This window comes from Ranitomeya imitator, chromosome 2 (assembly GCF_032444005.1).
Source record: "Ranitomeya imitator isolate aRanImi1 chromosome 2, aRanImi1.pri, whole genome shotgun sequence".
Classification (NCBI taxonomy): Eukaryota; Metazoa; Chordata; class Amphibia; order Anura; family Dendrobatidae; genus Ranitomeya; species Ranitomeya imitator.
The window spans coordinates 365845299-365859617 of record NC_091283.1 but is presented as its reverse complement, the minus strand read 5'-3'; the positions used below and the strand labels follow the sequence as shown (position 1 = coordinate 365859617).

The window sequence follows — 14319 nt, the reverse complement described above, 5'->3', positions numbered from 1 at the left end:
TTGGTTCTCTTTCAGATATAACTTATTGGATGCTGAATTGTTTTTTCAACAATTATTTAACATTTGTTAAAAATTAACACCATTGGCGCGATTCTTCAAATCCATTATGCCAGAATAAATTCATAAATCGCTTTGAAAAGTTGCACAATTTTTACACATCGTGGAGGTTTGGTGGGTTTCATGTAAGATTTCTAAAGGACCAAAATGTGCCTAGCTGGGATAGAATAGGAACTTGCTGGTGGGGTTCTAATGCAACTTATGTTTCAGTCCATACAAGAAGAACAAACACAACATCTACACATTATGTCTCTTTATATGTCTCCCCTTATTATCTCTAGTTTTTTTTAATTATTACACTAGAATCTTCATAATATTACATCGGCTCGCCTTCTTCTAATTCAGATTCCTACAATATCAGATCATCTCATTGGAGATCTTCTACATTAGAGAATTTTCCTGATTGACCTCATAAGGATGAACACTGACAAAAACAAGATGGTGGAGAAGATATTACACATCACCATAGAGATCCTCTTCCGGCTTACTGGAGAGGTGAGAGATTCTGATGATGTCACATTACATCATTCTTCTCTATGGGAATAACAGATGGACAGAACTGGAGAGGTGAGGAAATGTCTGTAGTGAGATTTATTAATGTGTCTCTCCATAACCAGGATTACACAGTAGTGAAGAAGACCTCTAGTGAGCTGTGTCAGACCCCTGTGTCTGGGCTCAGGGGTCTTCCCCATCCCTCAGACACAGGGCCTCCACCTCACTCCTTGATACATAAAGACATCAATGACCAGAAGATCCTAGAACTCACCTACAAGATGATTGAGCTGCTGACTGGAGAGGTGACACTGCTGGGAATGCTGGGACATTATACAGTAATGCTATGAAGGGATCGGGGTATTGATGGTATCATTGTATGTGTCAGGTTCCTATAAGGTGTCAGGATGTTGCCATCTATTTCTCCATGGAGGAGTGGGAGTATTTAGAAGGTCACAATGATCTGTACACAGATGTCATGATGGAGGTTCCCCGGAACCTCCCATCACCAGGTAATAGGACTAAATACACACAACCTATAACTATCTGTATGTAAAGAATGAATTCAATCCTTCATGTGTTTCCTTCAGTTCTATCCAGTAAGAGGCCAACACCAGAGAGATGTCTCCGTCCTCTTCTTCCACAGGACTGGAAACAAGAAAATCCTGATGTTCCTCAGGATCATCAGGTAGATGGAGAGAAGGTGTCATGAGATCTTCCCTATGATATGTAGATGGCTGTGAAGGGCTTGTGCTCAGTCTTGTTTTATCCACCAGTATTATATGTTTTGTACTTGTGTAACGAGAACGGTGGAGATGGCAGGATTAGAGCTGATCATAGATGTGACTTCTCCATCTGTCTGTGACTTTTGCAGTATTTATTTCAGGGTGAAGATCTGACCCATATTAATACTACAGAGACATATGTGAGGGATGATGAGCAGTGTAAAGAGGAGATTCCTACAGATGACTACGCAAGTGAGTAGTAACCACTAAATATAGAGAAATTGCAGATTATTCTCAGTCACTTTATGTGGCTGCTTTATTGTAAGTGTAGCTCGTCCATATGACAATCGAGCAGTTACCATTCTCTTGCTATACCAAAATTACTTTGAGCACTAGAAGTCCTTCTGTTGGAGTGAGACCTGTTCTGGCCAGCACTTACAGCCCAGAGAATGCACCCTATTACCTGGAATTAGAAGATGCTGACCCTTATCGTCCCAGATCTCTAAACTGCAAAGCCAAAAGACAGTGTACACAGAATGTGCTGACAACATAGAAATTCATGTGAAGAAAAATATAATCCGTACGGTGGGCCTTGCATTTATGACCAGATACCAGTCCAAGTCCTTTTTATTTATATGCTCAAATATAAACAGTAGACACATAAACACAAGAAGTACAATACAATTGTCATATGTTTCTCCTTTCTTTTCCTATTTAAATGCTTCCCCCTCACTTCTCCCCTCCCCCATTCAGAGGAGAGAAAAGAAGAGAAAATCCTTCAGTCAATAATTGTTGTCCATATTTCCAAAACTCTTTGCTTCTACTTTTCGCAGCAATTAACTTATTGTGACGTGTAAGTTGACCCAAGTTGTTGTCAAAAAAAAATATTTTTTTTTAAGTTATCCAGTCTTCAAAAATAATTCCCCTTGCAGATAACAACTGTGAAGTAATTAGATCCTTAGTAGGACAACCCATCTTGACTCCTATAAAGAAATGACAAAACAATATTCAGCCTCTCAGCAACACATGTGATAACTGGTTCCCAAAACTCCCTAATTTCCCGGCAGTCGCAATACATGAGATAGATCTGCCGTCTCTGAGTTACACTTGGGACATTTATAATATTTAATATATCTGATCTTCCGCATAAAAGCCGGGGACGGTTCAACCTGTGAATAACCATAAATTGGAACATTCCCTCATGTAACGTAGAGAAGAACATTAGCAGAATTTACAATTATTTCCCACTAGATCAGGGGTGTCAAACTGCTTTCCTCGAGGGCTGCAACCAGGTCATGTTTTCAGGATTTCCTTGTACTGCACAGGTGATAATTTAATCACCTACACACATAATGATTCCAGCACCTTGTGCAAAGCAAAGGAAATCTTGAAACCCCGCATGGTTTGCGGCCCTCGAGGAGTGCAGTTTGACACCCCTGCACTAGATGGTGGCGTGATTCTAAGGCTGGGTTCACATTGCGTTCTGCGCGTCCGTTAAATGGACTACGTTACACCGCGGCATAACGCGGTGTAACGTAGTCCATTAATGCCGCCATTGAAAGCAATGTCGGACGCATCGCTAGCGGATGGGCGTGCGCTAGCGATGTGCCGTCATTGAGTGACGGATCCTGAGACGCGGGCTGCAGCGTTTCCGGGTCCGTCACCGCTAGCGCAGATAGAGTTAGCAGATGCTCTATCTGCACTAGCGCGCTGCAAAACCAGCACTTGCGTTAACAGCAGCCCGTTAACGTATGTGTTGAACGGGTTGCTGTTATCGCAATGTGAACCCAGCCTAACGCATCGGGTATTCTAGAATATGTATTTATGTATGTATATAGCAGCCACATAGTATGTAGCACAGGCCACGTAGTATATAGGAGCTATGTAGTATATATCAGACAAATAATACGTGGCCTGTGCTATATACTATGTGGCTGCTATATACATACATATTGTAGAATACCCGATGCGTTAATACAGGCCACACAATATATAACACAGCCCACGCAGTATATAGCAGCCACGCAGTATATAACACAGGTGACGTAGTATATAACACTGGCCACGTAATATATAGCACAGCCCACGGAGTATATCACACAGCCCACATAGTATATAACACTGCCTATGTAGTATATAGCAGCCACGCGGTATCTAACACAGCCCACGTAGTATACAGCAGTGTGGGCACCATATCCCTGTTAAAAAAATGATTAAAATAAAAAATAGTTATATACTCGCCCCCTGGGATCCACCGAAGCTCTGGCGATACGCACGCGGCTGCCGCCATCTTCCGTTCCCAGGATGCATTGCGAAATTATCCAGATGACTTAGTGGTTTTGCGAGACCGCTAAGTCTTCTGGGTAATTTCGCAATGCATCGCCGGGAACGGAAGATGGTGGCAGGCGCGTGTGGCTCGGCAGACTACGGAGGGTGAGAATTGCAGGTTTTTTGTTTTTTTATTATTTTTAACATTACATTTTTTTACTATTGATGCCGCATAGGCAGCATCAATAGTAAAAAGTTGGGGACACACAGGGTTAATAGCAGCGGTTATGGAGTGCGTTACCCGCAGCATAACGCGGTCCGTTACCGCCGGCATTAGCCCTGTATTAGCGGTGACCGGAGGGGAGTATGCGGGCACCAGGCACTGACTGCGGGGAGTAAGGAGCGGCCATTTTCTTCCGGACTGTGCCCGTCGCTGATTGGTCGTGGCTGTTTTGCCACGACCAATCAGCAACTTGGATTTCCATGACAGACAGAGGCCGCGACCAATGAATATCCGTGACAGACAGAAAGCAAGACAGACAGACGGAAGTGACCCTTAGACCATTATATAGTAAATTGTGTAAGATAAATCCAAGATCTGATTCCCAGAATTTATTCTCTTCTGACAGTCAATTAATTTAATGTTTTTGTAGGGAACTAATTCTGCCTTTACAGATTTCAGTTGACAATAAATAATCCATCAAAGGATATGTTCCCACAAAACGAAAAGATGGGGTTTAGACTGAGTAGAACATCTTATCTGCACATAAGGAAATAAATCTGATTCCTCTAATCCTTCTATAACAAATCCCTCTACTAATATCTGTGTCCATAATTATTTCCCATTTTTTCCAAAGTTCGGCAGTGTAATAAACGAGGAAGATTAAAGGGAACCTGTCACCTGAATTTGGCGGGACCGGTTTTAGGTCATATGGGCGGAGTTTTCGGGTGTTGGATTCACCCTTTCCTTACCCTCTGGCTGCATGCTGGCCGCAATATTGGATTGAAGTTCATTCTATGTCCTCCGTAGTGCACGCCTGTGCAAGGCAGGTAAGGAAAGGGTGAATCAAACACCTAAAAATTCATATGACCGAAAACCGGTCCCGCCAAGTTCAGGTGACAGGTTCCCTTTAATATTATTCCACAGGAGGCACATGGAGGCCGGGCAGCCTATATTTTTTAAATCCTCATTAAATTTAGTTAGCAAAACAAAACAGTAATTAAAGGGAACCTGTCACCAGATTTTCCTCATATAAAGTACGGCCACCACCATTAGGGCCTCATACAGCATACTAAAATGATGTTAAAAACATAGTCCAAAATGCACTCTGGAGATCCCAAGAAAAGACCTTTAAATATATTCACAGTCAGCTTGGTCCCGTCCAATGGGTGTTTCTGGTCTTGATCCAGTGCCTCCTCTCTTGATTTGGCGCCGCCTCTCTAATGATCACTCTCCTCTTTCCTCGCTTCATGAGAGTCATACAACCTATGTCTCCCACAAATTTTCCTTCCTGCGCTCCTCTGTCCTGCCGAGGGCAGAGCAAATTACTATAATACGCTTGCGCAGGGAAAGGCCAAAGAGTTCCGATGACCCGACAGTAAAGCCGATGCGTGCACCTTACAGCACTTTACTCTGCCCACGGCTGAGCTGAGAGGAGTGAGATAGCGCAGGAGCAGTATGGAGACACTGTGGATGACATAGGACATGTCATCCGCATGAAGCAGGGAAGGAGAACGGTGATCTTAAGGAGATAAGGCACCAGATCAATACCAGAGACACCACAGAGAAGTTAAAAGGCCCCTCCCACTTCCATCCTCTAGTATTGCTCTCTGTCTTCATTTTGCCCTGTCAAATGGTCCCAGGCCGACACCTCTATGTGTAGAGGTCCCACAGCCATCAGCCATCCTGTTCTCCATCTGCAATAATGTAGCATTCCTGGTTGTGTCGCTGCATCCCTCCAAGGTGGGCTCTCGGCATTACCAGCTGGGAGACCTGAGACATGCCTGGGTTATGTTTCATGGTTTGTTGCCTCTTGTAATAGCCTCCAATCTTAAGTTGTTTTCTTTGTTTTGCTGCTCAGGGCCTCATGTTTGAGCTTTTTTGACATTACAGTGTCCTACTTTTAGAATCTATATTCCCCAAAAAATCCTAACTGATTAATATCAGGGGGTAGGTGGATAGACTGCACAAAAGCACGGTGTATAGTTTATATATTATTGATTATCATTAAAAGTTATGTTTTGTTCAATTTGGTGGGATATTACATTTGTCCCCTAGGGCGCTTTAACAGTGATACGCTCATGCCTCTGTCCTCATGCCTCACACCTTGTTAATCTGAACCTCGATTTAGCTTAATTTTCCTCATTTTATTGGAGTCTGCCCTTAATTACTAAACTCTTGATCTATTTTACAGTTTATGGTTGAAGAGAAACAAATGTCTATCAAGTTCATCCTAGAACATGACATAATATTGATCCAGGGAGAGAAGTTAAAACCCCATGAAGCCGATGCTAATATCCCCATGTTAGGGCAATAGATCCTTCCCGACTCCACATTTTGCAATCGGACTAGTTACGGGATCAACGTTTCATCAGAGAATCTAGTGCCCATAACCTGTAATATACGGTATTTGTCAAGAAAGGCGTCCACGCCCTCCTTGTACTTTGTTGAGAATCAAACATTACTCTGACAGTAGAGTGGTCCTTTGTGATTGTGAAAAAATTTTTTTTCCTCTGGACGTAGAGTTTGACCCCTTGCTGCTGTTGCAGACTAGATGTAAAAGATCATTGGGAAGATCTCTTGCTGTTCCCTCATATACGGTATTTGCTCATTGTAGCAGACTTGCTTTTAGGCTTTTTTTTCCAAGCTGAGTGAGCCCAAGTTTGATAACCGGTCCAGATTACCAAGAAAAAAAAATGTTTTGCATATGTCTGTGCACATTCAAACCATTGTCTTGGGGATATAGTTCAGCCCTGGTTATGCAGTCTTTCTCTTGTGGGAATAATTATTTCTAAGAGCTCGCTGAGCTGCCAGATGGTAGTTGTATATTTCTTTAGGTTCAATGGTGGTCCAACTCCTGACTTGAGGCCTAGGGATTTATTGATTTAGAGTAGATGTCGGTGGGCTTCTGGGTGTGTAATGTATGAACTTCCCAATGCTGTGCCCATTTTTGTTTTGTTGCTCATGTTTATTGTATTTGTCTATATTTTCCCCTTTTCACATGTAAAGCACCATGGAATAAATGGCGCTCTAAAAATGTATAATAATAAGAATAATTCATCTATATCCTAAAGGTTATTGGATTAGTCTTTCGGCAATCCAGGGCCTCTGTCCTACAGGACTCATTGTGGTATGGTAAACTGGTCTGCACCCAGGGATTAGGTCACCATCCTTCTCTGTGCAATAAGAGGTGTTCAGTGTCTATTTTATGGCTGCTGTGTTTATATCACAGTTGCTCATAATTGGTGTTGTGGTACAACAGTGGGTGTTGCACTCTATTCAGGTTCTGGTGTATAATTCATCTACCTCATTTGTGCTGCATATTTGGCATTATACATATATCAGACACTCACCACGGTAATGTATCTTTCCAAAGATCTGATCCTAATCTAATCTGTTCCATCAGGGCTTTGCTATTTCAGGGTATTATGGATGTAAAACCGAGCATATTGTTCCTGGTTAGGGAGTGGAGAGCAGCGAATATTCATTCCATTAAATAGTGGGCACACGTGATCGTCCAGCCGCTGCAGTTGCTGGCTGCTACGGCTACTGTGCCTGCTATTAAAGATCACACCCATAGTACCGGGCGTGGGGAGTGGTCCGTATTCCGGTAGCTGTCCTCTGCTTGTAAGCAGCGCACGACATCATTGCCATGCGCTGCTTGCAAGCATAAATCAGCTGGTGGCATCAGAACAGGATGCTGCGAGGTAGCGAAAGGAAGGTGATTAGAATGTTGTTTTTTTTTTTTTAAATGTTTTTCTGATGGGGGCCATGCATATGAGAATAGGGATGAGGTGGGCCATGCATACCAGGATGGGGATGAAGGGGCCGTGTATACCAGGATAGGGATTAGAGGGCCATGCATACCAGGATGGGGATGAGGGAGCCATGCATACCAGGATGGGAATGAGGAGACCATGTATGCCAGGAGGGTGAAGAGGGGGTCATGTGTACCTAGATTGCGAACAAATACCAGGAGGGGGGATATTAGTACAGAATTTACCACATTTTTTGTTTACATTTTTTTTCTATTTTCCTCCTCTAAAACATAGGTGCGTCATGTAAAAAAATTCTGAGTTGTGCAAAAAAAATGTTTTCCATTTGTGTTGGCATTTTCCAAGTCCTATTTATCTGGTAAATTTATTGGTATCATTTTGGCCTACATAATATGTTTTGCTGGTGTATTATTCCAGTGCTTCGGAGGCAGAACAAACAATTAGGATTCAACATCATGCTCTCCTCGCTCGTGCTCTGAGATCTAATGTTTGTCAACTGGTTTTATCTTCATGACTTATAATTTCTATCTATATTTTAGAAATGCTATAAAAATATATTTTTAAGGATATTTTATTCAAAAATAATAAACTTTTTTCTTGGCAGATGATTGTACCAGGAGATCAGATGGACAAGTGACATCTGTAAATTTTAAATCAGATGACCTTGAGATCACACAAGATATAAGTGAAGTGAATGCCATTACTCCAGATATTTCATCATCCCTTCACAGCAAAGATCTATCATCTGATTCTTTTAAACAGGTTCAATCTTCGGATTCATCACAGACTATTCAAAAAAATAAAAGACACAAAGGAGGCAATAAAAGTCAAATTGCTCTTACATCAAATAAGACATTAAGTGCAGAAAATAGGAATAATGTTTACCTCAAAATGTCGTTTGTTACTCATAAAAAATTTCATACAAAGGAGAAAAGATTTTCTTGTTCACAATGTGGGAAATATTTAAACCTGAAATCAGAGCTTGTTAGACATGAGAGTGTTCAAACAGAGGAGAAATCATATTCATGTTCAGAATGTAGGAAATATTATACAGCTAACTCAAGTCTTGTTACACACCAGAAATCTCACACAGAAAAGAAGCTCTTTTCATGTTCAGGATGCGGGAAATGTTATGCACAAAAATCACAGCTTGTTATTCATCAGAAAATTCACACAGGGGAGAAACCTTTTTCATGTTCAGAATGCGGTAAATGTTTTGCAGATAAATCAAATTTTGTTAGACATCAGAAACTTCACACAGGGGAGAAGCCATACTCATGTTCAGAATGTGGGAAATGTTTTAGTCAGAAATCAATTTTAGTTATCCATCAGAGAACTCACACAGGGGGGAAACCTTTTTCATGTTTAGAATGTGGAAAATGTTTTAATCAGAAATCATATTTAGCTATCCATAAGAGAACTCACACAGGGGAGAAACCTTTTTCATGTTCAGAATGTGGAAAATGTTTTAATCAGAAATCATATTTAGCTATCCATAAGAGAACTCACACAGGGGAGAAACCTTTTTTATGTTCAGAATGTGGAAAATATTTTTCAGGGAAATCATATCTTGTTATTCATCAGAGAACTCACACAGGAGAGAAACGTTTTTCATGTTCAGAATGTGGAAAATATTTTTCAGGGAAATCATATCTTGTTATTCATCAGAAAATTCACACAGGAGAGAAACGTTTTTCATGTTCAGAATGCGGGAAATGTTTTGCAGATAAATCAAATGTTATTAGACATCAGAAACTTCACACAGGGGAGAAGCCCTTTTCATGTTCAGAATGTGGGAAATGTTTTAATCAGAAATCAAGTTTAGTTGTCCATCAGAGAACTCACACAGGAGAGACACCTTTTTCATGTTTAGAATGTGGAAAATGTTTTAATCAGAAATCACATTTAGTTGCCCATCAGAGAACTCACACAGGGCAGAAACCTTTTTCGTGTTCAGAATGTGGGAAATGCTTTGCAGAGAAATCTAGTCTTGTTAAGCATCAGAAACTTCACATAGGGGAGAAGCCATATTCATGATTACAATGTGGGAAATGTTTTAAACAAAAATCACTTTTGCTTGTCCATCAAAAAACTCACACAGGGAGAAAACATATATATTTAGACAAACTGTACAAGAAAACACCTAACAGATACAAACAAAATAACAACAATGAAGTAAATGAGAAAGAAAAGCAATATATAACTTATATTAAAATATATGCAGTTCCTAACAGACATCTCTTATCTTTCATATTGTTACTTAATTATATATTCACTTTTTGGTCAAGAGTATTGCAACCTCCTCCCACCAAAACCCCCCAACTCATTTCATCCTTTTTTTCCTAATCTTATGATCTGCCATTCATTACAGTTTATTTAAATCCACAATCTCTGTCTGAAGAAATGTCTTGTATGTATATTACAGTAATAAACATGTTCATGTTGCAAGTTACTCATGTTGCAAGTTACTCTTTACATCTTCAATCCATTCCTTCTTTGTAGGATCATCTGATGGGATCCATTTATTTAAAAGCACTTTCATTGCCAAGTATAAGTATTTTTTCAACATCATTCGGAACTGATTATTTTTCTATTCCCCATACACATATTATTGGGTTAAGAAGATTCAATTTTAAAGGCTTCCTTAATTGTCTCAATAACCTGATCACAAAAATGTAAACTTTATAGCATAAACTTATCATATGATGGTTGTCACGATTCCCCTGACCGCTGTCACCAATGGGTCAGGATTCACACCGTGACCGTCACCCCTACGTCAAGGATTGAGGTGACTTTAGGCCAACAGACGGCGATCACATGTGCAGGGGGGCTTATCTTAGTTATCCCTCCACTCCACGATGTGATGAAAAACCACACACAGGGCTATTGACCTCTTAGTTTACAGCAGGGGCTTATTCTAGGTATCCCACTGCTTTTCTATATACCACGAACTGCAGGGATTTATGTATATCCCACTTACAGTACCACTTAACACTTGCAGCTCTCTGGCGCCCCCCTTACTCTCAGGTCAGATTAGGTACTGCACCCTGGGTAATTAGTCGCCAGAAAGGCTGCCTGCTATGTACTGGCTATTGGGCACGCTGCAATGACGCGATAACTACTCCCACTTAGGCAGGATCAATAATTATCAATGCCGCAGTCGCTATAACGCCACCCAACTACCCGGTACAAAACATATGCTGCCACCAGCTTCGATTAAACGGGTCCGAAGCTAACCCAACACAGTAGCGTAATTCTCTTCAAGAGACTTAGGGTACGGTTTAGAGCAGGAGAATGAACTAACATATAATAGTATATCCCATTGAAAAAATTAGGCAGTGCTTTATCAAAAATATTTAATAAAGCTGTTACAAATGAGACAATTGCAAATATGTACAAGGGTAATTATAACATAAAGGGAATAAATGAGAAAAAACAACACTTACATGTTCAAAGCATTGCAGGCAACCAGGCTAGTGGAGTTTTTCCCATACGTCCCAGCTCATTTGGACGTGAGCAGGGCTCTTCCAGGAGAAGACAAGAAATCAAGCAGAAAGTGACTCCTCAGGGCCTGCCAGACACTTAAAACATTAAGGCTGTGACATCACAGAAAGTCTGGCTTATCCAGACCCTCCTCTCTCTACATTCTGCCTAAACTTTAAACTATTCTCTCTAATTTCTATAACTTCACTACAAAACATGTCAGAGTCCTAAAAAACTCATCATTCATCTCAGATTAACGTGGGCATTCTAATGAGATCAAATATGTCCTATCTGGGATACATATTTACAGAGAAATCCCTACTTCTTTACCAGATGGAGTTAGAAGCCCGAGTTTCAAGGGATGGGTAGATACACCGAGTGGGAATACGAATATATATTTTCGTGTTCTTAACGTAAACATGGTGCATAATATCGTACAAAAACCAAACAAAGGATCTTTCATGAATTTTGGAGCCCTTTTTTCCTGTTCTAGCTGGAAGATTCTAACCTGGTCGTAAATACCGTTCGGCCATAAAACTCCCCCACACTCTCTGAGAAGGAAAGCCAGGAATTGGCAGCTACAAACTGTTACTCCAAGAAGGGGGGCTTAGCCCACGCAGGCTAGCAAGAGAACTACTTATGATATTTCATACCATATCGTGACAATGATGTTACATATTAAGTCAAATCAAATTATTAATTTCCAGTCTCAACTCTGTACTTTGTACATTGCTCCAATGGAAGGTTTTGATGACATTACTGTCTCCCCTCAGGGGGTCTATGTCCTGGAGCTAATTACAAATAGAAAAGACTGGCATGGCCTAGCACTCGATGTGAGTGGACATGTGAGCAGACGGCTCCTGTGACCTCTCTGCTGCATTGCTTCATTTATCCTGTTTAAAGTCCCCCTGGAGTGCTGATAACGATCTGTGCTGTGGGGAGTGGAAGCAGACCTCCAACCAACACACTGTGCTGTGGTGACCCGAGGTCATGGTGAGGAGACACCAGCAGGACACGAGGAGAGGAGCTGGGAGTCGAGCTGAAGATGGCGCTGGGAGCATGGAGGCAGCTGAGAAGGCAGACGCTGCAAATGCCTCCTACGCACGGAGACTGGAGATAGCAGCCAAATTGGAGAAGTTTGTGAGGCTGGAAAGAGAAGCAAAGGTGATGGCTGAAGGGGGAGAGGGGGAGACCAAGGAGAAGGAAGACTCAGAGGCTGATTCGGTAAAGGAGGGGTTAATGGGTGAGGATGAATGGCGGGAAATGGAGAGTGTAGAGCAAGAAGACACGGAGGAGCCTGCTGTAGGGGAGCCCACATTGAAGGATGTATATGACTTGGTTAGATTCTGTAAGACTGCACTAACAGCCCTTACAAAGAGAGTGGATGGGGCTAAAGAAGAAAGCTCCAGCATGAAGGCAGTCATAAATAAAACAGACACCAGAATGGAGGCAGTGGAGGAGAGAGTGAGTGTGCTGGTAGACAAACTCTCTAAAATGCAGAAGTCTGACACTCAATGTTTCTTGAGATGTGCTGCCCTGGCTGATAAAAATGATGACCTGGAAAACCGCTCAAGGCAGAATAATGTGAGATTAGTGGGCATCCCCTAGAAGGTGGAAGGGACCGATCCTGCAGCGTTTATTGAGGACTGGCTCCGCACTAAAATTGGTGCTGATAACTTGACCAAACTTTATGCTGTGGAGAGAGTGTACCGCGTTCCCATGATACCCCTCCCACTGGGCTCCTCCCACCCCCCTTCTCCCCCACCCCCCCGTACTATCCTTGCTAGGATCCTGAATTATAGAGACAGAGACATTATATTAAGGAAAGCAAGAATGGCCAACGATCTGTGCTTTAATGGCCAAAAGATTTCCATTTATCCTGATTACTCAGCCAAGGTGCAAAAGCAGAGAATGCAATATGGTGCAGTAAAGAAAAGACTGAAAGACTTGGCTTTGGCTTATTCTACCTTATACCCGGCAAAGCTCAGGGTTGTGGCCCTGGGAACAGTGCATTTTTTCCAAACACCAGAGGAGGCTGCAAAATGGCTTGACTTAAACAACAAGCTGCTCCAGGCGGATAAGGGCAGAGTGGAGTGAAATGCCTCGCTGTGTCGTGTTGGTCTTTGACAAGGAGAAACTAAAAGATAGTGCTGTTATATGGAGGTTTCTGGTTCCTGCATATTAATCGATATGGACTATGGAGGGTCTGAGTGTAATAATAATGTCTATATGCATATGCGGAGGAGGTGTGGAGAAGTTTTAGACAGATAGTGGTTCAGAGGTAACGTTTATAGGGTAGCTAGACGTTGGAGTACCCACTCTGGTAAGAGAGGGAAAAATACAATGGGAGAACTGTTATGGTTTGTTGAGTTATTGTATATGGGGGAGGAGGGGGAGGGGTTAATTGTTTAGGGAAGAGATTTATTGCATATGGAGAGCTGCAAGATATTTTCAAGGGTCGGGAACTTGCATGTATAGAATTGTATGATGGGTGATAGAATTAAAATTCTTAGTTGAAATGTAAGAGGACTGTCAGAGGGAACATGAAGAACGGCGATCACGGAATATGCTAGGAAGAGGAGGCTGGATTTGCTATGCCTCCAGGAGACTCATTTACTACGGGAAAAGGTGAAGGTGTTGAAGAGGAGGTGGATTGGGAGAGCATATCATTCCACATATTCTTCATATACTAGAGGGGTCTCTTTATCAATAGGAACATCTACGCCATTTGAAGAAATTGAAAGCCATGTTGATAGTGAAGGACAGTATATTTTTGTTGTTTGTAAAATATGTTTAATCACTATGTATAGTAGCGATGTACATACCACCGCCATACAGCGGGAAAAAGTTATGTGAGGTTATGGAATTATTCAAGCGAGGTACGGGATTACCATTACTGATCATTGGTGATTTCAATAATGTTATAGATGAGGGGTGGGATAGACATAAACAGAGTGCAGGTAAAAGTATTAGGAAATTGACGGCATTTGGGAATTATATTAAAGAGATTGGAATGATGGACCTGTGGAGAGTGAGAAATGAGAATGCGCTGTGCTACTCTTGTTCTGCGACGCATGGGTCTCTCACGAATAGATATGGCACTGGGAAATGAGCTAATGACACAACTGGTCTGTGGAGTGGAATACCTCCTAAGGGTGATTTCGGATCATAAGCCCATAGAATTGTCTATTAGACGGATAGGGGGGAAGATTGGGAAGGGAGTTGGGTGGAAGTTGAACCCGGTATGGCTAGAATATATGAATACTATAAAGGAAGAATTGGAGGAGTATTGGCAGAT

General features: G+C 41.7%; 1 protein-coding gene across 1 annotated transcript; it reads left to right on the top strand.

Moving 5' to 3' along the window:
• Window positions 1–460: 460 nt before the first annotated feature.
• LOC138663880 (oocyte zinc finger protein XlCOF6-like) lies at window positions 461–9990 on the top strand. Its single transcript, XM_069750247.1, has 5 exons — window positions 461–854; window positions 938–1061; window positions 1140–1237; window positions 1436–1526; window positions 8143–9990. Exons 1-5 carry the CDS (start codon window positions 594–596, stop codon window positions 9573–9575), a joined length of 2007 nt encoding a protein of 668 aa, XP_069606348.1. The 5' UTR covers window positions 461–593; the 3' UTR covers window positions 9576–9990.
• Window positions 9991–14319: the final 4329 nt, after the last annotated feature.

Bases quoted from the DNA above. Each gene is read 5' to 3' on its own strand.
- LOC138663880 (XM_069750247.1), top strand. From the start codon at position 594: ATGGGAATAACAGATGGACAGAACTGGAGAGGTGAGGAAATGTCTGTA. The intron at 1,062-1,139 runs GTAATAGGACTA...TGTTTCCTTCAG, and splicing joins CCGGAACCTCCCATCACCAG to TTCTATCCAGTAAGAGGCCA. The intron at 1,238-1,435 runs GTAGATGGAGAG...TATTTATTTCAG, and splicing joins ATGTTCCTCAGGATCATCAG to GGTGAAGATCTGACCCATAT.